The sequence below is a fragment of the Anas platyrhynchos genome, chromosome 27 (genome assembly GCF_047663525.1).
Source record: "Anas platyrhynchos isolate ZD024472 breed Pekin duck chromosome 27, IASCAAS_PekinDuck_T2T, whole genome shotgun sequence".
Lineage (NCBI taxonomy): Eukaryota > Metazoa > Chordata > Aves > Anseriformes > Anatidae > Anas > Anas platyrhynchos.
In genome coordinates, this window is record NC_092613.1 from 7,020,584 (window position 1) to 7,048,518 (window position 27,935).

General features: G+C 53.0%; 1 protein-coding gene across 6 annotated transcripts; it reads right to left on the reverse strand.

Annotated features, from left to right (window-relative positions):
- Window positions 1–366: 366 nt before the first annotated feature.
- On the reverse strand, window positions 367–27,652 carry SLC45A3 (solute carrier family 45 member 3). 6 transcript variants are annotated; one of them, XM_021268298.4, is made up of 6 exons: window positions 27,338–27,652; window positions 27,150–27,256; window positions 9,351–9,770; window positions 8,283–9,110; window positions 6,683–6,948; window positions 367–3,576 (listed from the first exon to the last, which is right to left on the reverse strand). In XM_021268298.4, the coding sequence occupies exons 3-6, from the start codon at window positions 9,520–9,522 to the stop codon at window positions 3,106–3,108; spliced, it is 1,737 nt and encodes a 578-aa protein (XP_021123973.4). In that variant the 5' UTR covers window positions 9,523–9,770; window positions 27,150–27,256; window positions 27,338–27,652; the 3' UTR covers window positions 367–3,105. The 6 variants fall into 6 exon arrangements, with proteins under 6 accessions (XP_021123973.4, XP_071884642.1, XP_027300643.3 ...); XM_072028541.1 differs by lacking the exons at window positions 27,150–27,256; window positions 27,338–27,652 and adding exons at window positions 14,075–14,220; window positions 14,376–15,871; XM_027444842.3 differs by lacking the exon at window positions 27,150–27,256.
- Between the last annotated feature and the right edge of the window lie 283 nt (window positions 27,653–27,935).

The following is a 27,935-nucleotide window of genomic DNA, read 5'->3' on the forward strand; positions in this document are numbered from 1 at the left end:
CCTCAGCTCTTCGCAATCCTCAGGCTCTGCCTGCTGCGATGCTGCCGGGTTCAGCCCCCCCGGGGCTGGCTGACACCAACCACCTCGCGCAGCTGCTGGGGGCAGCGGGGAGCGACCCCCGTGCGTGCGCACAGCACCCGGCGGGGCGAGCAGGATGGGATGTGCATCCCCACCTGGGATCGAGTCCCCGGGCACAGCTGCGCACATTCGGCTGACGAGGAGGTGCGGAGATGCTCCGAGAGCCGTGCTCAGCCCCGGACCCCAGCCCCAGCCAACCCCGGATCCCAGCCCCAGCCCCAAATTCGCTGGAGGCTCCCCCTGGCGGCTCGCTCCCACCCCGACCCCTGTAGGGACACACACCGGTGGGCAGTTTGAGCGCATTTTATTTCCTCGGTTTCATATAAATTTATTATAGCCATCCTCTGACATCGTATACAAAATATTTACTCTACTGAATAAATAAAACAGCCGCGCCTCGCAGACAGTACGCGATCTCCAAAGAAACCCAGCATCGACACGGCCATCCCTCGCCCACAGGTTCACAAAAAGAGCCCCAGATCACAGAAGATGCTCGCCCCGCTCCCCTCTGTCCCCAGCTTGGCTCTCACAGCCACCGATCAATAACTGCAGCATCTTTTTCTCTCATGTTCCAAACCCAAAGATGTTAGAAAACAAGGCTGACACCCTCCTGAGCCCACTGCTTCCTCAGGGATCACCGGGATGTTCCTAATGAAGCATTCAAGGCCTTCATCACCAGACCAGTAGACCTGAGGTTGGTGTGGAAGTACTCTACAGGCACTTAGGCAAATGGCAAGAGATTCCAGCATTCAGGTGGGGACCGGTTTGAAAAATCTTGGTCAGAGGTTACTGATCGCTAGGAGCACTCGTCCCAGCAACACCCCACCGTTGGCAATGTTTTGCCTCAAAAACTTCCTTCCGAAGCCCGAAGTGGACAGAGACCAGGGTAGGAAGTGCAGATGAAAAACTGTTTCCGTAGGTGGTTAAGCAGCCACCAGATCCATCCCCCGAACAGCTGCAAGTCAGCACACAGACCTTGTTGTGGGAAAGGGAGGCCGGTAGGCATATAATTTGAGAAGAAATACAACAAAAACAGTCACCCTTTACAGGAAAGATACTTTAAAAACACTTAGGAGAAGCTCTCTCAGGACCCGTCTGCAGACAGCAGGGGAGTAACCTGGCTTCCATGCCAAGGAATGGTCTGACATGACCTCCCAAAAATAGCAACATTTTGCCCTTAGCAGAACCTCACCAGTGCATCTCACTGCCCACACACCTCCACAGAAAATTACTCACAAACACTTTGTTCAGACCAGCCAAAATTAAGGACTGACGAACTCCTGCATGCTCTCAGCCTAGCCTCCGAATGCCCAGCTCATGCTTTTCTCTGTGCATTTCAAAGCCTAAGTGCTGACTGGGGGCCAGGACCTGGACTCCTGCTTGGTGAATGAGGAATCTCCAAGTGGCAGAGATCTTCTATCTGCATAATTATTGCAGCTGGTCCACTCGCAGCAGGCATGGGGCTGGCCAGAAGCACACACAGCTGCAGCTGCTCATCTGCCAGGGCAAATGACTCACATCTGAGGGCCGCCCAACCTAAACAAGGCAGCAGCATTGGTCCCGGTGCAGCAGGCACTCTGCCTTACTCTCACAGGTAACTGTGTTTATGCTGCGCCTCAGTAAGGATCTTGACCTCTGGAAATTTAAAAAAAAAAAAAGGCCAAAACAAGCGTAACATAGTAAACGTGTAATCTGGATCAGCAAACCACAGGCACAAACAGCACCGAGAGTTTCTGTTCTGCTCCTTCCTTCATCCAACACACCAAGAACTAGGCTTGCCCTGTTCTCAAAGCAGCGGATGGAGTGTTCATGATGCTGTTTCCAGCAGCTGCTTTGGGAGCGCTGGCAATGCTTTAACTCACCAGGGCACTGCGATGCAGCGTGCTCTGCACACACACTCCTGCCAGCCTGCAAGCACAGCCAAAAGCCCTTCTGTTTGGAAAGGGTCTGGTCTGGAAGGCTGCTTTGGGGCCACCTCCTCGAAGGAACACAGACACAGCCAGCGAGCAACACGAGGTAGCTAGTACAGCAGCGACTGCTGCCCAGTTCAGCTGGCTGTCGGTGGACAAGCAATCCCTGCAGCTTCCTCCAGCCTAGGAGAGCTTCCAGGAGAGCTCTGTCTGTTCTACTTCACTGTTACAGGGCTGAAAACCCCCTTGTGGTACTGCAGCATCTTTTAGGGGTCAGGTGTGGAAGAGGCACACCAGCCCAGATCTGCTGGGAGGCACTGGGAGAGAACAGGTGGCTGCTCCGGGCCCTGAGGAGTGAGAGATCTGTTACTGAGAACTGTAAGGGAAGCTAAAAACAATCATTCAGGAAAAAAAAAATAAATTAAGAAGTCCTTCTCATCTGCTGAAACTTGGTACATATGTAAAAGATAAGTCACCTTTTGGAATTGGTCCTAGTGAAACGTCACTTGTTTTTCCCAAACAAGGCAGAGTAACTTTTCTCCTAAAGGGTTTCTCCCAGTCAGAAGGGAGACTGAAGCACGCGTGTGCACATGCGCACCCCTTTGCTCCATGACCCAACCTCAGCCACCCATCCTTTTCCCAAGGAAATCTCCTCCCAGTGCCCTGTTTGAAGTGTTACTCAAGAAGCTGAGTAAAATTACAACAAGCAGGGTAAGAGGACACATCTAGAGCTGGGAAACAGGAGAGCCAGTGATTTCTTCCTCCCCTCCCATACCACTGCCTCTCCTGCTCAGTTTAGGTAGAAACACGATGGAAACGTGACCCGTTATTAAAGGAAAAGTCCGTTTCCATTCTGTCCCCCTGTACAACCTCCTTTGGTGCTGGCTGTGCAGTGCTTTCATCTGATAAAGGCACCATGTGGAGAGCACTGCTGGCCTGAAGCACAATGCCCCGATGCCTCGTATTTACACCTGAGATTAGCTCTGCTGCATGCCTCCTGCCCCCGGCCTAGAGCAACCCCCCGGGCGGCCCAGCAGCAGCGTGGGGAGAGCACACACAACACGAGGCTCGTTTCACCACGTGAAGGCACCCGCGTGCTGCCCCTGGGCATTCCCCATCACACCGAATACTTGGCCATGTCACTCTTATCAAAGACAACTTTGGTTGCAAAGTAGATGGCCACCAGGCCAAAGCCAGCAGCCGACACCATGTAGGCAGTCACCGACTGCGTAAACTGCACGATGGACCCCATGAAGAGGGAGGGGACAACCTGAGAGAGAAGGAAAGCACTGTCCAAAATGGCCAGGTCCAGGCAGATCCCTCGGCCAGGAGCCACCGAGTCCGGCTCTCCCACCATCATCATCAGCGAGACGTCGCAGGAGGAGCTGACGCACAGAGCTGAGCTGGCAGCCGGAGGAGGAGAGGAAGAGGAGGAGGAGGAAGAGGAGGAGGAGGAGGAGTAGAGGCTCCCAGCATGTCCGTTCTGGTAAGTCAGCTTCTGGCTGGAAAGGCTTTTAGGGAAGGCCGATTTCTTGTCCAGTCGAGCTGGATCTTCCTCCTCTTTGCTCTTGAATTTATGCAAAAACACCTGGGGAAAGAAGAAGGGCACGTGAGGAATGAGTAGGAAGGGTGGCGCCCAGAAAGTGAGGAGGGGGACGGGGGTCCCTGCTGTGTGAGAGAGCAAAACCACTCTGACCTCTGTGTGCTGGAGGTGCGGAGCCTGCAGTGAGCCTGGCCCACATGTGGTGGCCTCCAGGAGCCAGCCTGGCTCTTCCTGACTGGCACAGGACTCAAAGCAACCCTGACTCACCGAGGAAACTGGCCAAGAGGTGCCCTTGTTGTGTTCAAGCTCCACGGCACAGCACAGCACCGCAGCCCAGCGCCAGCCCGGGCTCTGCACTTGGGGATGTTTTGCTCCAAGCCCCGGGTCGTCACCTCCTCCCTGAGTGCCAGCTCCACTCCACTCCACCCAAAAGCAGCTGATGCAGGCTCACAGGGCCAGAGCCCGCTTTGGACACATCCCAGAGTCAGTGCCAACACGAGCGGTTGTAAGGTGGTGGGCTGGGGACTCAAAACACTGCTGCAGAACAGCCCTAAAGACTGAAGAACTGCTCAGAGCCCTGGGTGCACGGCCCCTTCTCAGTACCCAGGATACTTACAGTGACACTGAGGTGGGTACAGAGCTGGGAGCTCAGGAAGAAGCTCTGCAGCAGACCCTGCACACGTGACCTCAAGCGAGCTGCTTCATTTGCCTGACCTGAGCCTCCCCACTCAGGCTGGAAAAGTGGGGGAAGGAAAATCTTTTCCTTCTCACCGTTTTTTTTGGCCTCACTTTGCCCAGGCTGTGAGATTTCGGGGGCATGGTTCACTCCAGCAGTGTTCATGGAGAGTATTTGGATCAAAAAGTTCCCCGTGTTAATGCCAATAAATAAGGGGCAGTGGTGTGCAGATGGCAAAAACACCCCAGCTTGATAACTCCAGGGCGTTTGCACAAGCACTGATCTGTCCGGCGTAGAGCAAATAATGAAGGACGTTAATCTATTATCTGCACAATGAGATAGAACAAACAAAGAAACCAAAAGGAAAAAACAGCACCTCTCTGAGGGCAGAGAACACCGCACCCAGCTGCAGGGCTCAGAGGAGCATCCTTAAGGAACCCTTCCTTCTGCAGGAGGGGCAAGGACACGGGTCACAGGAGGGAACAGGGGCAGGAGTGGGCACTCCAGCTCTGTCGTGGGCCATCCCAGAGCTTTCAGCAGTTTTGGCACCCACCCAGCTACACCCAGCCCTGCCCCAGCGTATGTCAGCACCCGGCAGTCTCTGTTCGTGCTGCCCCAGGCCATGGCTGCAGTTCTGGAACACAAACAGTTTCAGGTTCAATCAGAGAAGAGAAAACGGATGAGAACAACACTAAATGGGAGCCAGCTTCCAAAAGCTTTCCCTGGGCTCTACTCAGATGTCTGAGTACCTAGTTCACAGAAATTGCATCTCGAGAAAATGACTTAATCAGATATTCACTTGAATGAGCATAGTGAGAACACATCCTTTAAGATCACCCTGCGTAACGCAGGATAAACCCCAAGAGTCTTTGGTGCCTCAATCAGCAGCTTCATCTCCCTCTATAGTTGGCGGGGAGTGGTGGGAATGAGGAACCTACCTCTCCCTAATCTCATGCAGAAGGTGTGAATGTTCACCACACATCTCACCAGAGCTAGCTTTGAGGTGCTGTTAGGACATGCAGATCTTTCCCTCCTGCTCTAGACAAGGTTTAGTGGCCATGCAGAGATGAAGAGGGCATGCAGGAGAATGGAGCGACTTACAGAGCCTGTGCAAAGCAAGGAGCTCCAGCTGGGGTGGCCTTGCAGGCTTTTGCCAATGATCCCGCACAGGGTGGAAGCAACAGCCACTCTGGATGCCCCTCTGCTGATTCACTTCAGGAGGAGCATTTGAAATTAAAAAAAAAAGGTAAAAAAAAAAAAAGAATAGAGGGAAGAGAAGAAGCAGGAACAAGGGAAGGCAAACAAAAATGATGACAGATTTCAACAGTAAGAGAAGAGAAAAGAATAGAAGTGGAGAAGATGGAGAATTTTCTGCAAATGGCATTTGAGGGACTGCTTCTTGTGGGGTCTCCCTGGAAAGTTCTTGGTAGAGGAAGGAGAAGCTTTCAAGTCAGGGCAACAGAAAGACCAAACCCTGCTATACCCCACACCTCATTGTACTGAGAGTTGTTCCCCAGCAAGATTTTGGCAAACAGTTGGGCGTGTGGCCTTCACACTCCCAGCCTGTGGGCTTTGGTTTTCATTCTCTCCATGTTATGTCCATGGGAGATCCCAGGCAAGCCGAAGCTTTTGCGAAGCAGAACACTCCCTCATGCCCCTATTTTAACGGGGTGCCTGGTGCAAATCAGGACGGGTTGGTCATAAGTATTTGTTCAATGTGAACATCTGGATGCCTGTGGTAAGGACTCCTGCTTATTTCACTGCACAGTGAACCGCCTGCCATCGGGATGAAAGAGCTGCTCTCAAACCACAAATTAATTTTGCATTTGCAGCACAAGAGAAACTGCTATTAATCCACTGCGCAACTCAGAAACCTCCCGAGACTTTGCCACAAGGATATCATCTGTGGGACAGGATTACTGGCTTTTGTGTTATGGCAAAAGTTTCTCAAGGTTTGTTTTTAATGGAGCTAGGGGAACAGGAAAAATCTTCCTATTTTATTGCTTTTCATGTTACGGACCAAAATTCAAAAGCAGGACTTTACACCTGTTTTAGCACCTTGGGCTAAATGGCAATTCTGCAGATGTGACTTAGCTGCAGAAAACACGTGGCAATACCTAATCTGCACCAGTGTCCCTAAATGTTTGCAAAACACGGAGGACCATAGGGCATCCCTTTTGGTGCACTAATCCTAGCTTTCTCCCATCTCACCCACTCCCCACTATTTAAAATTGCAAAATGCTTCTTGTGAGCAGGGAATGCCTAGGGAAGTAGATGCTAAACTCTCTTTTCTCCTCAATTCCAGATAAATCTTCAGAGAAGACGCAGCCTGGAGATGAAAGGCACACGAGGAGAACCTCTGAGCACAGGCAGGTTTTTCTCTGCCATGGCCTGAGCTGACTGGGGCAGCTACAAGCAGCTGTCCAAGCTGTCCTCAGAGCTACCTGCACATCACCCTCTGGAGCAGGTCCCTACCTGCTTTTCATGATGATAGAGCGATGCCAGCGTGTATGGCAGGATCTGGAGTGCAGAGAAGGTGAAGCCCGTGAGAGCAGCTGAGACGGTCACAACAATGACGCTGCGGGAAAGGCACATGACGAAGGCAGCGGCGGGGAAGAACACCACGCTGGCCAGGTAGACCGCCCGCGTCCCAAAGCGCTTCACCATCCGGTCCATGATTGTCGAGAAGAAGATGGACGTGACGCACTGCAGGAAGAGGCCCAAGCTACCCATCCGGACACCTGTGGGTAAGCAGAGGTGGTGACGGACACTGCCACGACTGCGCCCAGGCCTCAGACAGCCAAGCGCCTTCGGGCTTCATTCCTCCCTCCAGTGCCCAACTCAGGCCAGAGGGGCGATGAGAGGGGGAGACAGAAATGCAAACGCCGTTCTTCTCTTGGAAAGCTCTGGTTCTCACCTTCCTGCTCTTGATCAGGATCTGTGTCACCTGCTCATGAACCAGGATCTGTTATCTGATGCCAAAACCAGCGGGAGAACAAAAGGAACAACAAGAAACTGTGCTTCAGCCAAGGGAAAGTATACAACATCCACTGAGCGACGGCAGCATCCGGCAGCAATCCGGACCTTACCCTTTGCAAAGATCTATCAGATTTCAGGGAATTAAACCCATTAACTCCTTGGAGCAAGGATCATTACTCATCATGTGTTTCTATGAGTGCTAGCACAATGGAGCTCTGACCTGCTGGAAGCTATACAGTGGAAGTGTTAAATAATAATTAAGCTCCCTCTAAGTTAAACAGAGGCACAGCACAAAGAGGCAGTGTACTGCAGAGCTCGTGGAGGCACTGGGTGGAAAACTCAGAGGGCAGGGTATACAGCTAGAGAAGGGCCAGGGGAATGCCTCCAGGAATAAAGGACGTGGATCTAGGGGAGGGAAAGAAGGGCTGGGCAGTGGAGTCAAGGCTCTGGCACAACACAGCAGCCAAAATGAGGACAGCAGGCAACAGTAAGCAGGTAACGTGCTGGAGTGAGCAGGATCTCATGGTGGGCATGTGGCAGCTCCTGACTCATGGTGAGCAGTAACAGGAAGCACTGGAAAGAGCGGTGGGAACTGGGGAAGCTGCTCCAGGGCTCCCCAGATACAGATGTGAGAAGGGAATCTCACAGTCGTGTGGAAGGCAGATGTAGCAAAGCCTTTTCGATCCCTGCCCTCCAAGATACGGGGGGCACCATCACCTCCCCTTTAAAAAGGAGGGAGGAGGAGAGGAAGGACATAGCAGAGGTGGTCAGCATTTGCAGACAGAGCCAGGTATGTGCTGTTCAGCATGCAAACTGCCGGACCATTCTGCCACTTAACAATTCAGCCCCAGGCCAGGGCTGTGCTGCCAGATCTATTTCTGTGCTCATAGCTCAGAGGAGAACGAGGTGTTTCCCTGTGCAATGCTCTCTTGGTCATGGGGGAATGTTTTTTCCTGACCCACCTGCAGAAGGTCTAGTTCCCTGTAACAAGTTTTTTGCATTACAGGCAGAGCTGAGCCCATTCCTAGCTCCCACTAAATGCTCCTGTCCCAGGGAACAGACCCTGAGGCCCCAGAGCAGGCAGTTCACTTCTCACCTTCATCGTAGTGGCGTCTGGCGTCTGTGCCTGGCTTGGCTCTGGGGACACCGTGGTACAGCCCTTCCCCAACAAAATCCGTGTAGAACAGCATGAAAGTCATGAGTGCCATCCAGCTGCAGAGCTCGGCCACGAACAGGCGCCGGATGACCCTGGGGATGCGGCAGTAGAGGCTGTGAAGCCGCGGCAGCAGCGTGCAGAGGTTTCTGAGGGCCTGCACCATGTGCCTGGCCTGCAGGAGGCTCTTGGAGAGCTGGCAAGAGCAGCAGGCAGGAGGGGAGGGCTTCGGGAGAGCATCCTTCAGCGCTGCGCCATCCAGGGCATCTGCCTGGGTGGCTGCCTCTTCGGTCACAAAGAGCGTGGCCAGCACACAGCCGAGGAAAATGACAGCCAGGAGGCTGAAGAGGCACGTCTCCTGCCCTCCCAGGTACGGGGCCAGAAAGCTGCCCCCCCAGTCGATGGCTGGCAGCAGGTAGCCAATGCAGCCCCCCAGGCTGATCATGAAGGCGTACATGGAGAAGGCCTGGCGGCAGTTGTCGGGCTCCTGGAAGAGGTCCGAGAGCAGGGCCTCGAGCGGGGTGAAGCAGACCTGGCCGCAGAAATCCAGCAACCCGATGCCCAGGATGAGGAAGGCGATCTCCAGCGGGCGAGTGTTGAGGGCGAACAGGCTGGCCAGGCTGCTGGCGTGCGGGATCACGAAGAGGCTCAGCAGGACTCCCAGGCACAGCATCCAGATGAAAGGCCGCCTCCGGCCATAGCTGCTGTGCCAGTGGTCGCTGGCAGACCCGATCAGTGGGACAAAAACCAAGCCAAGGACCGGTCCTATCCCTGGAACAGAGGAAGAGGTAGTGTTAGGGGGCAGAACCGGACAGGACTCTGGTCTATGCACACTGCAGCAAAAGCCTGGGATGTTTCAGGGACCCAGTAAGCTTCACCGGGTCATAGCCCTCCCCTCCAAACACGAGGCTGCCCTTGGTGTAACAGCCATCCTGCAGCCACCCCTCCATGTTCTGATCTACCCCTTGAAGCAGAAACAAGTCCCTCGAAGACGAGCGAGAACCTGCCTACCCAAAACCATGGTCATGAACTTCTCCTCGACGCCCACTTCCAGCAGCAGCGGGGGCACGTAGGTGATGCCGGCAGCCAGGCAGACCTCGAGGCCGAACGTCAGGGAGTTGAGCAGCAGGAGCTGGGCCCGGCGGCTGTGCAGCAGCGTGCTGAGCCCCGCTCTGTGAGCCATGCTGCCCCACAGCCTCACGGACAGAGGGCTGCGGCGCTCCGGCGATCCCAGAGATGTCCCACGGGTGAGCTCTGGAGCTTCCGATCCTGGTCTGCCGGATGGATGCCGCCTCCCATTTTTAGTGTCAGTGAGCAAACCGCCTTCTCCTCTTCCTCCTGCTGCAAGATGTGGGCCCAGCAATGTCAAGTCCAAGCGTGGGCAGGCCGAGATCCCTCTCTGTGCTTCCCCTTCTGCTCACATGCTGTGGTCTGAGAGAAGAGACAGCTCGTTAGGCACGGGGTAGGGGACAGGACTAAAAGCAGGTGCCACACAGACATGTCACAGCTGAAAGAAATGCTGTCCCCACAGGCTTACAGATGTGAGGACACCTGGGAGAGCTGTGGGGTTTTAAGGCTTGAGCTATGTTCATGCCTGGTTTCTCTCCAAGGGCTTGTGGCAGGTGAGACAGGCACCTGTCAGAAACAGTTTGGGAAAACCCAACCCTGCCTTCGGGCTGCGGGAGGCCTAATGACCCCTCAGTGTCCCGTCCATCCTCATCTGATAGATGGGAAGTTGTAGCCGAGACACAAAGCCTAACCTCAGAAAGGACTTTGGGTCCCCTCTCCCAGTGAAATCAATTACGAGTCCCCGTTGGAGGATGGAGGCGGGCAGAGCCTGCAGCCACTCGGGACATCTCCAGGGACCCGCACCACCACCTGCTGACCACACATCTCCCCCCAGCTCCCGGGGACGCCATCTCACCCAAATCCTGCCTCCAGCCCCCGAGACGGGGCGCAGGGAACAGATGGTGCCTCCGTGGAGTTTCACAAACAAACCTGACCCACTTTAGCCTCGTCTAACAGTGAACGGCAATTACCTTACTCATTAGTCTGAGTCATTTATTTGCCCTGTAACATGCTCCCTCTCCCCAGCCTTCTTCAGAGGGGAGAGGCCACCGGGTCCGGACAGGGTCTGAACAGCCAGAAGCAGATGCCTCTTAGAAACTTGTGCTGAGCCTGCCACTATGGCACTCTGCAACAAAACCTAATCCTGTGAGGTTGCCAGCATCCAGCCTAGTCCCAGCTGCTGTGTGGCTAACAGCATCTTGGGGAGACGGCCTGTGGTTACCTTGGGAGAGGTAGAATGGGTTAGCACAGGGGTGACATCAAGCTCCTGCACAGACATTGATTCAGGAGCAAACCAAACTGAATTCTCAGGGATTTGTCTGCTCTGACTTCACACCCTACGTGAGCCACCGGCGAGTTTCGTTGTTATGCCTGGCTCCAACAGGTCCCACTGTCCCAAACTGTTCCAGCACAGGACTTGTTCCTCAAAGCACCCCCTGCACTCTGCTGCTGGTTTGCACAACCTTCTGCCTCCGGTCCCACCACAGCTCAACCCCCAGGAGCTTTGGGTCCTGTGCGTGACGGAGGCTGGGCAGAACACGGGACATTCCAGCGGAGGCGCTTATCTCTGCCTGCTCCCTCCCTGACTCCGGGAAGCTGTGGCTGTTTACTTGCCGGTACACCTCCTTCATGCCAGAGAGGCTAACTGGTACAGTTTGCCTTCCTTAGCTGTGGAAAGTGAGCCCAGCAGGAGGAACAAGGTGAAAATCCAGTTTTGCAGCCCTGTCCCCTTCGAAATTCTTTGCCTCAATTAGAGGAGAGAGCAAGAGATGTCCCCTCCTGCTGCAGGGACCATCTCCGGGCCAACATGTGCCTCCCTCCTCTGCACCCTGAGGCCACCAGGACTCGAGGCCGTGCCTGGCCTTGGGTCAGGCCTTGCAGAGCTGGAAGGGCTGCTTGTCAGGGGGCCGAAACGGGTGTGAAGTGTGTACAGAGCCCCTGGCACTGGCAGCCCTGCAGGAGGAGCCGCTGGACCCCAGCTTCCCAGAGCACACGCGTTTGGCCTCCATCACTGCACAAGCGTTAGACGGGTACAATTTACACGGCTGCTGCCTTTCCCCTTTCTTCCCCTCTCGGCATCAGCCAAAACAAAACGCATGTAGACAGCTGGGTGAAGCAGGAGGCACGGCGGTGAGGTTTGCACAGATACAAGCATCCCTCCCTGCCTCTCGCTGTGCAGAGAAGGGGCAGGGCTCCCCAGCTCAGGAGCTGACAGGCTGCCAATTAAGCACAATAAGCGCTGATTAGTTTCCTACCGGAATCCCTCACCTTCCCCCTCCGCGCTTAGACCTTGACTGTCACAAAGGATACCTTCTTTTACCAACTGCGAACATTTAAACGGCTCGCCCAAGGTCAAACAGCGAGCTAACGGCAGAGGGGAGGGAGCAGCAGATTTTTTTAATCACTACACATCCTTCAAAGGAGCACCAAGGCCCCAGCTACACCCAGCGTTACTTCTGCACTCTGTCGGCAAGGAAGCGACTGGGGGCAGCAACCACCTTTCTTAGATGTGGGCTAGACACAGGATGTCTCAGCCTTGTTCGTTTTTTACGATGGGTGCCCAGCTGGCTGACAGCCCTGGGGTAGGAATTTAAGCTGCAGCCCTCCAGCAGTGTGAGGTTTGATGCTGTTAGCTGGAGGAAGCAGGCTCCCGAGACAAAATTATTGAAGCTAGACCTGGAAGGGAGCTGCAATGTCTGCTGTCTACAGGGATCCTCGCTGCTGTAGTCCAGGCTTTGGAGGGAAATTTATCCTAAGGGAAATGAACATTAAGTAAATGATGTCTCACACACACACACATACGCACAAGAAACAAAACAAACACTTTTTTTTCTTCCCTTTATCCTAGCAACACCTCCAGCAGCGATTAACCAGCACTGGGAGGGGAGCATGAACCTGTACATCTCCCCAGCTGCCTGAGAATTTCAGGCTGAGGGACAGAGGCTGGATCGCTTATCAGTAGGGAAGAGCAGATCTGTCTCTTCCCCCCTCCACACTCTCAAAGGACTTTAATGAAAAAACAAATCCCAGCATACCCAGTGGCGATACCCACGATCAGAAGTTACCTACAGCAACCAAGTCACAGACTCAGCGCCCATAGATTACAAACTCTTTTCTGTTTAAATTTCATCTTGTCCCAATACCCACCAACTATCTCCTTATTTTGCTCACAGAAAACCGAGAGATGGACTTAGCTGCAAAGAACTCCCAGTGCAAACTACCAAAAGCGTCTGATCCGTAAAGACAGGGCAGAGAGATGGAAAATGAAGATTTGGGAGGTTTGAGGGAGGCAGAAGGCAGCACTCACCTCCCCCAGGCAGAGCGGTGACAGCAGATCCCCGCAGCCAGCCGGGTACGCGGCACTCAGGAAAAGCTGCTTAAGTAGGCTGCAGGCAGGCAGAGGTGGAACCGAGCAGGTACACACAAGGGTTTGGTTTCAGGGCCCTCCCTGCCTCCTGATAACGCCGAGCTGCACGGGGTTGTTGGTGCTGTTAGCACCACGGCCACGCCTGCGCTGGGCCCCTCGTGCACGGTGCTGAGCAAACACGGGCTGCCAGCACCAGCCTCACAAAGCCACTCTCCACCGAGTGCTTTGCTGCTCCGGTCCCAAACCAGCTCAGAAAGAAACTCCGGGATGTAGATTCACACCTAAACTGCCCTGCTTTGCTGTTCACGTTTTGTCACCTCTTCCTGTGGATCTGCTGGGGCTTCAGGAACGGATCCTCTGCGCTACGGGCACCTGCAGGTCCCAGGTGGGGTGTGCAGAGCAGGGTTCCCCATCTGCTCCCACGCTGCTCCCCATCACCGAGGGGTCTGGGGCTGAACCAGCAAGCAGAGACAGCCTTAGCACAGGGGATTATTATTACTGTCACCGTTTTGCAGGTGACCATCTGGTTCTGAAGAACAGCCCCAGCAGCAAGACCTAACGCTTCGGTTGAACTGCTCATCTCTGCCAGGACAGTTTATTTGGCAGGCTATGCAGGAGGACTGATTTGAGGGGGTGGCTGGTCAGAAAGCTGCGTGACAGAAAGCACTTTTGGCCTTCTGGCCTCAGTTTCCCCCAGCTTTACCGGCAGGGACAGCATTTGTCCCTCCCTAAGGACACAGTGCCAAGCACCTTGACAAGGATAACAGCCAACCCCTCCCAAAACTGCATCCCAGCCCTTCTGTGCAGGGTTTCCTGCACACAGCAGCAGAAAGGAGCCACGGCTGGGGCTTTTCCACAACCGTGCACCAGGCTGTCATGGCACGGGGACATCACCTGCTGCTGAGCGCTAAGGCTCTTCCTCTCCCTCCCCAGGGAGCAGCAAAACGCTTGAAAACCCAAGGTTTTCTGTTTTAGTTTTAAGTTCACAACCCGAACTTTTCCTTCCTTTTCTCTGCAGAGAACCAGCAGATCAACCCCAGGAGGCTCTTCCACCTGGCAGCCAGGTAGGAGGGCGGGACAAGGCAGGAGCTCAGCAGCACCCAGCACCACGCTGTCCGCACAAAGGCAGCCCCGGGGCAGCTCTGTGCCACCCACCCGGACCAAGGAGCCTGCCCAGCACCTACAACCAAAGGACTGCACCTCCTGCATGTCTGCTGTCTCCTGCACCCCCTCTCCTCTCCTGTGACAACACCCAGAAGGGGGGAAGCCGGGCTGGCTGCCTCTGCTGAGCACGACTCACCTGGCAGCAGTAACAGGGAGCAGGCAGGAGGAGCAGGGCTGAAGCCAGGGGATCGGCTTCTGAGAGTCCGGTTCTTTCACGGCAGGGGACCAGCAGGCTTGGATTTGTGCCTTTCCCCTAGTCAGAGTGGATTCCTTGCTCACGTGCTTGGAGAAAAAGTTTTGACAAACGTCCTCGTGAGCTCAGTGTGGTACAGATGGTACAGACACACAGAGCTGCAGAGGAGCAGCAGTGGGTGCACAGCCGCACGCAGCCACGGGGCTGGATGTGCCGGTGATGTCAGATGCAGGGACTCGCTTACCAAGCAACGAAACAGCTAGCAGACAGCTAACCTCCCACTTCCTTTCTCTCAGCAGCACGGGCGCTGCTCTGTGTGCCCTCCCCAGCGGGCTCCGCGCCGCACCTTTTGCTGGGACACCTTGAGAAAACAAACTGTGTGCTAATGGACATGCACCGAAAGAAGCTTCTCCTCCTCCTGATCTCCTCAAATCTTCACAGCGTAGGATATTACAAGTAATTGCATCTGTGCTTGGACAGAATAACAACTGAGGGACAGCTGTTTTATAAATAAAATTGGGGTGTAGTTATGTGGCTGAGAAAAACTCCCTCCTTCCTCCAAAGAGCCCATATCTCGCCGCTCTGCAGCCTTCCCCATCACCCCCGTGGGTGCAGAGATGAGATGTTGCTGTGCGTGGTAGCAACCCCTCTGATTTATTGCTACCCAGCAGATGAACAAACAGCCGCAGCAATGATCAGCCCGTGGAGATCTGCCAGCACTTGTGACCTGCCCGGCTCTGTAACAACCCAAACCCTTTCTTACACGGGAAGAAATTTCCCTGGGTCAGCCTTTGCCAGGCTGGAGGCAGGGGACGGTGAAGGGCAGGGGCTGCTCCAGGTGACCCAGCCCCACACCTTTCCTCCCCAGCACAGGGCAGATTCGATGCAGGAACTGATTGCCAACGAGCAGCGGGGAGAGGGGAGGGCGAGGGGTATTGTTAGCCATTCATAACCACAGCGTTACACTTCCAACCTTCCGAGGGGCTCTTTCTGAACGTTATTAATTCCCCGCTCCCTGGAAGCCCTTTGGAAGAAAGGGTGGGAGCGAGCACAAGGGCGAGCGCTTCGGGAAGGGCTGTTCATACAGTGCCAGAGCCTTTCACAGCTATCAGTGGCCATTCAGTGCCGCTGAATGTGAAATACACCATGGAGAATAGCTCTGGCAGGCTTGCGCGGGATGAAATGGAAAACTCACCTGACCTCTCCTGACCCTCTCCCCTTCCCCCCCCTCCAAATCTCCTTGACCCCATTCACAGTGTGGGGAGAGGGGAGTGGTCATTAAGCAGGGATGGGAGAATTGCAATTTATTTAGTCTCCCTGAATTAACTCTGCGTTTCCTTTGAGCTCAGGGGCTCCATTATATTGGCCTCGGCAGCTCAGCTTAGGGAAAGAGCAGCAGCGGGTGGAAATCCCCTTAGATGAGAACAAGGAAGACCCAAGGGCCACAGCCCATTCGAAATTCCCTCCCTTACCCCGCCGTGCAGCACCCAGCAGCCCAGACACCAGGAGTTATCAATCCAGGAAAAACGCTGGATGCTACAGACATTTAGGAGCTGAAGGAAGGGGCACGTCCCCAAGGCAGCTCAGAACACCTTCCACGTGGTTTGTTCGTAAGGGAGACATTTAAATTTATTGGGATTGGGAGTTGTTTTATCTGCCAGGCAGAAATTGCTTCCTTGCAGCACCCACGAGGTGGTTATCCTGCTGTTAGGGCTATTGGAAGGTCATGGCTCAGCCTGTGGTTGGTGCTCTTGTGGAGAGCAGACTGATCCCTGCCCAAGGAACACAAGCACGGAGACTGAAAGCAATTCACTAGGATCTCCATTTTGTGAACTGAGAGCAGGAAGCAAAAGAGAGAAGGAGCCAAGCTTTAAGCGCCTGGAGCTACCAGGGGGCTGCATCTCCCCTTTGGGAGATTTGCTGGTTCGTGCTGATGGTTTGTGCTGGTGGTTTGTTGGGTTGGGCTGTCCTAGACCCAGCCCTGGGGACTGCTGCACGTCTGCAGAAGCTCTGGGAGCTTTGGGGTTGTTTCCAATAGCAGGGCTTTGCTCAAGCAATGGTCGATCAGGGAGGGCAGGTGACTGCAAAGTGTCTTCCCTGTTTTGCAGTAAGCAGCAAGGGCACTTGAAACAGGCTGGTATTAGTCCTCCTTTGAGCAATTGGATAAAGCAAAGGCACCAGGGAAAGGCTACGGACAGCAAATGAAGGTCCCTATAAGGTGGATAAGGTCAAAACATTTTTTAGGAACAAACATTAGGAAAGGATGCTCTCCTCTCCCGGCAGGCTAACGGCACCGTCCATGCCAGGGGGATCGTTTGCAGAATGGGGAAAGGATCTGTCCTGCTTGCCCTTCACCCTGCACGTCGCTGGTATTTCACGCTTCTTTCTGAAGCCAAGCCAACAGCTCTGCGGACTCTTTATCCTCACCCTGCCCCAGAACATCAAACAGACAGCGGGACAGCCCCCAGGCTCCACTGACCTCCTGCTTCTTCCCCCTGGCAGACAAAGGAACTGCTCCTGGCAGGAGCTCCAGCCTGAGCTCCCCTGCCTGCCAGCCTGGCCAGAGAAAGCGACAGAGCAGCAGAGGCCAGTTCCAGCCTCTCCTCCTCCCGTAACAAACCAGGAACTGCCTCCAGCTCGCGAGGTCACTGACACAGCAGAGGCCACGCTGACACGTTTTGGAGCTTGCTGCGGACAGCCCGGGATGCCAGAGGGTGCCAGGAACTCTCCCACAGCTGGCAGGCGTCACCAGCACGTCCACCCGCCTGCAGCCACGCAGGGCTTCGGGCTGCTGGGTGAGATCCTGCCCCAGCCCACACGAGGAGGAGCGTGGCCAAGTGAAAGCAGGGTGCAGGGAGGAGCTGGGCGCTGAGCTCCGTACAGGGGCCGAGGCTGAAGGGCTGAAACCTGGTCTGCAGCTCGGCCCCATTTCCATGAGGGACACTGACTGGAGAGCCAAGCAAGCTAAGCTGTGATGCAGGGAAGGACTGAGTGCCCTAAAAAATACCCTACAGCTCAGCTGCAGAAGGATCTTCAGAGAGCACTGAAGGAGCTGCGGTGGAACTGCTGGTGCCAGCTGCAGGGCAGGACAGCCTCACGGCATTTCACCCACTTAGGGCCAGCAGCTGATCTCCAAACTTCACGAAGCACAGAGAAGTCTCACGCTCCCCTAAACACACACAACGCAACCCAAGAGGCATCGCTTTCGGCTCCCACTCCCGTCTCGCTCCTGCTGGTCACCCTCCCCTGAGCTGGCGTCGGGTGTGCCACGAACAGCTCAAACCTCCAGACAAGGCTGGCATTACTGTGTACAGCTTTTTTTTTTTGCTGTGGCATGAGCCAGGCTCTTACTTTTATTCATGAGAGGAGCCCCTGTTTTGGAGTGGGAGGGCAAACGCGAGATGAGCTGGTTCTGCTTTCCACTTGAGTTCATTTTTGCTGTTTAAAATACTGTGCCCATCGCCCTGGCACTTGCTCTGACTCAGCCTTTCCCCCACCCCCTCTTTTTTATTTTTATTGCCAAAGAATAAAAATGTAAATCGAACTGGGAAGGAAAAAAAAAAAAAAAAAAGAGCCCCCTCCAGGTGCCCCCCTTCTCCGCAGCGCGGTAACGGGCGCAGATTCTATCCACCGCCACATGACCAGGGCCCGTATTTCTGTGTCAGGGTGTAAAACCTTCCCCGCTGAGCCGCCTTTTCTCTGCCTGAGGCTGGGGGCTTCTGCTCCGCGTCTAGTCAAACAGGCCCACAAAGGGGATTAAGGAGAGCCCCTCAGCCCCACAGAGTAATCCATCAAATTATCCCTTGTTGGCGGTGCCGGCCGCCTTGGGGGAAGCGGAGGGAGGGAGCTCCGCAGGCTTTTAAAGGCGCTGAAATTATACTTGAGCCTGAAACACTCCACCCAGCTGCTCCAGCCCGCAGCACAATGAGCTGGTTGTAAAGGGAATACCGGGGAGCGAGGAAAAAAAAAAAAAAAAAAGAGAGAGACGGCCGCTGGTAAAAAGCGCAGCAGCCTCCCGATGTGTGACAGCCCAACAGGTGGCTCGGGCCCCGCTCCCGCGACCCCGCAGCAGCGCGATAGTGCCGGGATGCCTGTGCCTGGGCAGGGGGAGACCCTGAGCATCCAAATAACGTTGGGGTGTGTTGGTCCTGCTCGAATGGACCCTGGGCATGGCCTTAGTGCTGTTGAGACTGAGGCAGAGCCTGCATTTAGCTGCTGAGGAGCCCCTGGTGCTCTCCTGCAAGGGACGAGGGCTGGGTCCGGCAGTGCTGTGATGGTGCCACCCCAGGCTGTCCCCCTGCAGGCCCCCCAAAAAAGCAGATCACACTCACCAAACTCCGTCTACCTGGACATTGAAACTGCATTTTCCTGCAGTGCAGCTACACCTGCATAGCTCAATCCCACACAAGCTTCTCTGCTTGGCATCACTGCCCTGTTTCGAGGTGTGAAGCCTGCCATCCACCAGCCTTCCCTGAGCAAGCACGTGGGACTTCAGAGGCTTGCATTTCTGTAAGTCTTCTTAGGCAGAAAGCACTTACCCCAACAACCTGGAACTGGCAAAGGAAAGAGCAAACCAGTCCTGGTGGGAGGCTGGTAGCTGGCAGGGAGCACACATGCCTGTCCCGTGGATGCTGCGCTGCTCACCTTGGCACTGAGACAGCGACACACAACTTCTCAGTTCTGGTCACCAGTGCTGAGCAGGAGGAAAATTTCCCACCTGTTACAGAGAAGAAATGGGAGGGCAGAAACCCTAGCTATTTTATTGTGCCTGCTTTGCAATGTCTGTTCACAGGGCTGGGAAAATGGGAAGTGAAATTGGAACTTCTTGTTTCCAACCAAAGCACGAATGCTGCGTAACGGCACGTCTGCCTGCCCAGCTAGCCACAGCACCGTCGCTCCTCCAGCACGGCTCTGGGACTTGCACCCCATAAGAGATCATCATCTTTTCTGGCTTTATTTAGCAAACTGTGACAATCACGGGGCCAGCTGAGTCTCAGTGCCAGCCTCAGGGTGGAGAGGGCAGCTGTGATGTGCTAGCACAACGCCGCAGCCACGGCAGAGGGCTGAGCCGTACCCCAACGAGCCTGTTTTGAAGCTGCAGAGAGGGGTCTGACAAATATAACCACAGCAGGAGCTGCTGCTACCTAACCCTGAAATCTCACCTTCCCTCATTTTTGCCAAAAACGTGTCCTTAGGTCCGTACCTAGGACAGACAGAGGTTTGGCTGGTTGCTTCTCCCTGCGTGGTGGTGCTTGGAGAGAAGCAGGCAACAGGCGCAGGCTTCTGCAGTCCCTCGCGCTGAAAGTTTTGGGAGCGTGACCTTGTGCTCTTCCTCAAAGGATATACTTTGAATCCTAGACACACACAGAGCTAATGGGCTCTTTTGTAATCACATGGTAGTTAGTCCATTTTTTCATGGTAATTTTCTGGTCTGCAATTCCAGTTATTTGTGTCCCTGCCGGAGAAGTTTGATGCTAACATATCTCTCGGCAAGCCCTTTGACCTCCGCTGGCAGGTTGGTGGGTTTCTCCCTCTCTGTTTTCTGTCTCTAAAATGAGGTCATGGCTTTGAAAGAGACAAAGAGCCTTTGCAGCGTGAGGAATAGCCCCAAGACAGCTGTGAGCACAGAACCCCCATCAGTCACATCGGGCCCTGAGCGCATGAGAGGCGAGCAAGCTGGGCAACAGCCCGCAGCTCTCCTGGGAACGGCTGGGTTTTACCCCCCTGCTCGGAGATCGTGCAAGAGCTCGTACCGAGCACGAACGGATGTGGACGGGCAGCCACCCGTGGTGGCACAACTCAAAGGGGGGAGGGAATGCAGCAAACCCCGCAGACTTTGGGCTGGGAGCTGCTGTAAGGTCCCACTGGCCCTGCTGTCTGTCCCCCTGGCAGGGTTGCTGTTTCCGTCCCACTGCCTCTCAGCCACCTGCGTGCTGCCCTGTGGGCTGCAGCTGCCCGCGGAGGTGGGTTTACACCACTTTGCCAGGCTCCTTCTGTCTCAGAAAGGCTCCTTCTGCCTCAGCAGCCACAGGGACGGGTGAGCGGCACGCAGGCAATGACCGGATTTCTCTTTAAGGTCACGCATCCAAGTCCCGAGATCTTTCTTACAAGAAAAGCAATTCCACGTGCCTCAGATAGCAAAAACTTTGCACGAGCCCTGCCATCTGCCTGTGGCACGCCAACGTCTCCGTGTTAATGAGGGCCCTCAGATCACCTCCTTATCATGACAGACTGGTCATGAGGTCTGGGTCTAAAAACAAGAGATCCTGTGATTTTACTTCTGTCTGAAGCTGTCTGGATAACTACAAAGATAAGAAGCCATCAGAGTGTGTTTTTTAAGACAGATAACTTTCACTGAAAGATAGTTATAAGCAGCTTACGAAGCCTTTTCCTTTCCCCGTTCTCATTATCAGTTTAATGTACCACGGACCCTGAACTCACAGGGATTTAACGTGAAGCTGTAGCCATTTACCCAGCACACGCAGCAGCACAGAGTAGCTGCCAGGGGAGTTTTCCCCTTCTGAAAAGACAAAGCCCCAAGCCGCGATTTCTATAGGCGGCGAACAGAGCGAGGCATTTTACCACCCCCCTCGCTCCCTGCCTCTGCGTACAGACAGGCACCTGACTTCTGTTTTGCAGCTCCTGCAGGAGTACCAGCCTTGAATTATTAGCTTTTTAGTAATTAAGCTGGAAGTTCAAGTTCAAAGCTGCCTGGATTTTGCCGAGCACTCCGGCCAGGGGTGCTCGGGCTTTTCGTTGCACACGGTTGGTTTCTTGCTTTGATGCACCCTGCATCCATCAAGGGGACAGGCAGGGAAGTGGTGCGAGCACGAAAGCTCCTTAGCACTTGCTGACAAGGTCTGCTGTCGTAGGGGCAGAAGATTAAAACTTTGTGCATTTCAGACTAAGGAGAGCAGGATTTTCTCTCCTCGCTGGGCTCTCTTGCCCATATTTACCGGAGTAAAGTTCAGCGAGCTACAAATCACAGAATCACAGAATCACAGAATTTCTAGGTTGGAAGAGACCAAATGAAGCAGAAAGGCCTCTGATATTCCCGCAATATGCTCTGGGTGCCTCGGGCAAACAGCCAGGGCACCTCGGGCAGGCACGGTGCTGGCTCTGCCCGGTAAGAGCCGGGAAAGGGGTTATCACCAGCAGCGTTTTGGGTCGTTCTGGCTCTGCACCAGCATGTGGTGACTAGCCACAGTTGCACTCGCCTGCTAGGGGGATAGCTAGCATTCCCTGCTCTTGCCCAAGAGGCTTATTCACAGCTATCAACACGAGCCACAGACAGTGATGAATGGGAATATCTGGGGGCAGCACAAATGCAGACTGTTCGCAGAAATCAAAGCTGAAAGAGGCCCTGTTGAATCATCTTCCCCGAGGCTGTCGCAGGACTGTTCCCAACAGCACATTCTCTAGCACATTTGTCCAGCCTGGATGGATGGATCTCAAGCACTGAGGTTGCAAGAATTTCCCCTGAAACAATACCCGTGGGCTGAGGTTTAATAGCTGGAAGCATCCTTCCTAGGTTCCCTGTGCCCCTCTTTCTACCTGCACGGTCAGCCCGTTCTCCCGACAACATTTAGCTGCTCTCCTCCACCTAGCTTCAGTCAGTCCCCATGAAAAGCCACCCTTCCAGGCCCATTAATTGCTCGGTTGGCCTCGGCTGTAGCACAGCAGCCTTTTGTTCTAGCATTGCTCCAGCTGCTTCCACCGCCCCTCTCGCACAGGAGTCGTTTGTCAGAGCCATTCCCAAACCCACCTCTGGAGTCCAGCAGCGACAGCGCCCACACAAAGCCCTCTCCTGTCCCCACACGAGCCAGTACCTGGTACGCACAGCCTGCTGCCATCTCATTGTTCCTTTGTGCTCCATCTCTTTGCATTTATGAACTGCCTCGAGCCCCGGACCTACAAGGCCGCTCTCTCTGCCACCACAACAAGCCTTTATTCTGTTTGCACAGCTCCGAGCGAAGGGAGAATTTCCTCCAGAAAGCAGACCAAGGTAGCACAGCAATACCCAGCACACCACGCAGGCATTATAACACTGGATAGAGGGAAAAGAGAGCAGCGCAACATCCTGGACCTATGGCAGATGCTCTGTGTCAGTTGCAGAGCACAGCCTGCTGATGGAAGCAGCTTAAAATCACCAGCAGGTAACTCACCCACAGGCTCAGAGTAACGTAGAGGCTCTGGGTCTTCACGCAGAGAGGACGGAAAACAGAGTGCGTACACTTACACCCACTTCAAATCTAACTGAAGAGCCACTTCTGGGCACTGCTCCTAAATTAGAAGCAGGCAACTGGGAGGAGACGGCAGAATAGCTTTAAGATTTGAGGTTTGACCACCACTTCAGTTGCTTTGATGCAGGAGGTCAGATCCCAGCAGGAGTCAACCCTAATGTTTGGTAAAGAAAATGCGATCCACGGATTTTACTGCATGCTCCATTTCACCGAAAGTCTTAACCCATAAATCTAAAGCAAGATTCAGATCACAAATACACACATCATTCCTCAAGTTGGCTCTAGCCTGCTCCACAAGAACATTAATGTCTTTTGAGTGCTGACGACTTGCACAGATTTGAGTCACTGCACTCATTATATTTGCGTTTTTCTTGAGGAAAACTAGCTCTAGCTCCTGGAGACAAACAACCACGGAGAGCTTCAGCTTCCACCAGAGTGAAGGTGGAAAAAATCTGCTCCTTTGATGGAAGAGAAAAACCTTCGACCTCACAAACCCAAACCAGCGCCCACCATTGTTTTAAGTTTCTTTTTCAAATAAACCTCATTATCTTGCGAGAGGCCATCCTTACACGGTCTGAATATTCAAAAATTGGCAATTATGAGAATTCATCTGCAAACCACCGTAAGTTGGTTCTTTCTGGATCAGCAGAGCTGGTTTCACGTGCTACTCTATGAAGGTTTCCCTTGGATGTAAGGCAGGGACAGGGCCCTGAGAACTGGGCTAGCAGCAGTTTTAGTGCCTGCACAGTGACTTTGAGAAAGAAAAACTGTTCAGAGCTGCAAACCAAGCACCTGCTTCTTGCTGTGTGTGTTCCAGCCGCCCTCCAGCACCGAGACAAAGAAGCCATTCGGACCACATTCCTACATTACATTTCTTATTTTGCCAGACAATATTCACGGGGGTCTGTTTCTCCTCTTCTGCAGGCTGGCAAAATGTTAAACAAATATTTTTGAACTGCAAGAGGAACTGACATTTTAGGATATGAAAACAAGGAGGAAGGGCACAAATTTGAGGACCTCCAAGGAACAGTGCATACAAATAATAATAAAAGGGACACTTTATAACTTCACGTGGTTATGTTTTCTGAACAAGCAACTCGATAGCTTGCTTGGTGGATACATCGGCAATTTTCTGCAGTTCCATAACACAAGATCAGATTCAGAGATTCTCAAAGCATTGAAGTGCAACAGCAGCACGAGAAATAGAACATTTCAAGGACTGAATGGATTCAACAGATTGTCAGGTTTAGAGATAAATGTGGTTTGACTGTAAACTATAAGCATCGGGGCAAAAAACTGCTGTCCTCTGGGTTACTATCTTCCTATTCTTTACTTTATGTAGACCCGTACTTAGAGGCAATCTTCTACGTGCACCTACATCGCTTGACTATCTCACAGAGACTCCTTTGAGGTTTTCCTCACTTTTTTTTATTATTATTTATTTATTTTTAGAAGCAAGGATTCCTCCATGAGGGTCTGTGTCCCTTTTCTCAGCTGAGCCCTAGGGTTCCTTGTTTCCACACCGCTACCTTTGATGTCTGATATCGAGCACCCAGAAGTCAAGTCAACACTGAAAATAGCTGACAACTGCTCACAAGCTTTTCATGACTCCCTCCACTCACAGCACAACCTCAATCAAGAGTTTAACTGCACAGTTAGCATCAGGAGACCCCCCAGGTTGGCTGTCCCGGGTTAGTTTTAGTTAGAAATTGCTGTTGTACGCTGAATGTCCCCAACCTCCTGCAGAAGCCGCAGGGCCCGATCATATGATGGCATTATTTGGAACAGCAGAAGTGAACAGAGATTCACCAGACATGACTTTTTCATTTCTGCTTCTCCCTCTCCATACCGGCTGCTGCCTACTTCTCCTGAGGTGCAAGGTACAAGGTTTTATAGCTGCTGCTGCCTGCTCATCCCTGCTGCTACCTGCAGCCGTTCTCCTCCCATCCCTCTGGTCCTCCTGCTCCCTCATCACCCTGAATCCATCACAAACCTCCACAACTTTCACCCAATGGGTCAAGTCTTTTGCTTTGATGTTGCCTGAGCCAAGATAAGGAGATAGCAGCACACACATTAAAGACAACCCAGAAGAGGTACCAAAACAAGACACTCCTTGGTTGAATAGCTCCAACCTAGGGCAAGGTGGAGGATAAACACAAACAGATGCTGCTTATGCCGTTTATAGCTCATCTGAAAAGCTCTACAGCCCCACTGCAACAAAAAAAGTGGGACAGTTGCCTGGAGAGGCCAAAGTCTGAGGAGTGCATCACTGTTACACCTATTGGTGTGTACAAAACAGGTTTAAATTGCCTGACAATATATAGCCATGAAGGAAAAAGAAAAAAAAAAGAGAAAGACTATCAGCAAACTACTTGTTAACATCTGTTATGTCATTTTCTTGTAATTTAAGCAAGCTCCTAGCACAGGTCTAGCCTGATACCAGATCTGACAGACTAATAGCCAACTTGAATGAAACCAACTAATAGCAACGTCCAGACAAGACTACACACACGCAGCAGCATCCTCGGGTTCTCTGCTACATCATCATCTGCAGTAGTCCTTTGAAAGGGTTTTCTAAAGCCATCACGAAACTGCTGCTGCAGGCACAGCTTTTCACCTTGCTTTTCACCACCATAGAACTACAGAAGGCAGGGATTAAGACTGTTACAATCTAGTAGGTTAGAAACATGACGTATAAAGTCTACTTTTACAGAGCATCTAAATTTGTTTTTGTTTGCTTTCGTACATTCCTCAGAAGCAATTTGCAAACCCTCAGAGCTTCTTGTGGATCCGACACAAAAGGCTCTGGGTTGGGATTTTCAGAGTGCAGCAGGCACACCGCAGACAGGCTGATATTTTCAAAGAGGCTCTGCAAAAAGACGCTCGAGGAGACCCACACAGTTACATTGGAAGAGCCGGGGCTGCTCTGTCACTTCATTGTTCAACAGATTTGATGCTTTTAGGACCAGCTCCTTTGATACCTAATCTGACAAAGCTTCTATTGGCAGCTTCGCTACAAAACTGGGCTGCTTAGTTGCTTTTTAATATTTGATTTATCATTTTTCAGAGAGCACACTCACGATGCCATCAGCCACAAGAGCAGAGCCATCACGCTGAGCTCCATACAGAAAAACACTGCCGCTTGAGTGCTCCAGCGAAATAAACAGTTTGGGGAAAAGGTTAGCAAGAGTTTATACTAGACACTCGCATTTTCTGGGGACTCTGGTGAAGATAAAACAGACCAAAAGGCTGTATTTTCTAACTCAGCAATCAATCCAGTGATCTGAGCTTCTCGTGCTATGGATATGGTGTTTCTCACTGCTGACAAAAATGGACTACGCGCTTTTCAAAAAATGCTGCCAGCGGAGTTTGTTTGGAAAACACTCAGTATCTACTATCACTCTGTTATATTACAGTAACGATAATCTTAGAGGCTGTAAGACTACTGCTTTGTTCACAAACAATATTACCGTTATCTCTAGGCAGCTCCTACACAAAGCCACGGGGCTCAGACCTTGTAGCAACAGCTCCGCGTTGTGAAACACCTTGAGGTTCAGGTGCTTGAACCTCTTCAAGAAGAGAAGAGGCTCTCGCAGAAGACGTTGCACAGGCTACGTGTAACAAGTTGTAGGGGAACACAGCCATCAGCAGACAGCACAGGAAAAAACTCCCTACAAGGAGAATTTTCCTACTAAATCCTAAGATTGGCTTATGCCCCAAAATACGGGGATTTATATCCCTTGTAAAGCTCTCTTTTAATTTACTATTAATTCTAGAGATTCTTGCTATCCATATCAAATTTCTAATCCTTTTTTCAAATCCCATAAGCTAAGCGCTCTTGGCTTCCACAATGCTTTGTGGTAATAAGTTCCAGAGTTTAAGGCACTGCCTGGAATTCAAGCACAGGGCTGAGAACGAAGCCTTCCCAGCTCCTGCACCACAGCCACTCCCCACCGAGTGGAAGAGTTACCAGGGAGCTACGGTGATGCAAGCAAGTCCAGGTAGCATCACACATTAAAAAATAAAGAGAAAATTACAGGTAGGGTGAATAATACAAATCGTTTCAAGGCTGGTACATGTTTTTCAGGAGTGCCTGCATGACTCTGGTGCCCAAGTCATTTGGGTACTTTTGAAGTTCTTACTCATGTTCTATTTCTATAAATTCCCGGTTACTCTCATGTTACACGCAAACCCCACTCCCCTCAACCCATGTCTGAGACTAAAACAGTGCCAGACCAGGATCTCGTTGGAGCTTGGCTACTTTTTCTATACTGCCCACAAGTCTGACAGGTCTAAATGAGGACCGAGAAGGTTGTTCTTTGTACATTCCATCCCCCCCAATTTCAGCAGTCATTTTCTTTTTTTTCAAAAAAAAAAAAAGAAAAAAACAAAACAAAACAAAACAAAACAACCATGAAGACCAGGCACCTTGCTAAGTTTGGCCATCACCAGAGCACAAGTATTGCTTGACTCTAGTGATTTTTTTCTTCCTGCCAAAGCTACCACGAAGGGGAAGACAAATTAATATCATAAGCAATTAACACATCTTCCCCATCAAAGTCTGCAGTCATGCCAAGCTTCACAATCCTACAGAGTACTCACATTATGACACTTAGGTCCCAGGTCTAAGAAGAAAGCCTCTCCAAGCTCCCTTACATCCGAGCAGGGCAGACAAGTTAACCTGGCAGCAAATCTAAGCGGAGCCTACAATTAGGTGCAGTGAGAGCTTCCTCCTGTCAAGCGCTGGTTTCCTTTGATTCCGAAGATTCACTGACCTGTCCTCACAAGCCCTCGGGATTTCTGGCCGTCCGCCTTCACCTCCCGCTTCCCGACTTCTTTCCAGTTCAGTTACCTTTAAAACGAACTCGCTCACAACAGATGTCTGCAACAATGAGAAGCAGGGAAAAAGGCTCAGGCTGCGTCCACACGCCAGCACAGCCCAGGAGGGGCTCAGCAGCCCTACCTGCAGCCGCTCTCCCTCAGCTCCTCGACGTGCAGGCTCTCCTCTTCTCCTCGCCTTCCCCCTAGCAAAAGCAGCACCGGATCGCAGGGAGCATCAGCGGGATCGAGGAGCTCGCAGCCGCCCCGTCTGAGCAGAAACCCGCCGGGACCCGGCGCTCTGCTCCCGGCTGCGAGCACGAGGTGGTCCCGGTCCCCCCCTCCTCCTCCTCCCCCGGGACGACCCCGAGCATCCCCGCAGCCCTTCGTCGGTGGTGCCCGGGGCTCAGCCCGGCCCCGGTGCTCAGCCCCGTGCCTCCTCCGCCGTTTAAATGTGCAGGTTGGGGCCCGGCAGGGAGCATGCGCTGCCCAGGGCGGGGCGGGGGGGACGGGGACGGCACCGGGATGGGGACGGGGACATAACGGGGACAGGGACATAACGGGACCGGGGAACCCCCACCCCGCATCCCGGAGTCAGCCCCGCATCAGGGCTGGGGGGTTAGAAGTGCTCGGCTTTTTTCTTTCCCTTTTTTTTTTTTTTTTTCCCCTCCCTCTCCTCTTTTTTTTTTTTTTTTTTTTTTTTTTCCCCCCCTTCTTTCTGCAGGGGAATTACCCGCGCTCCG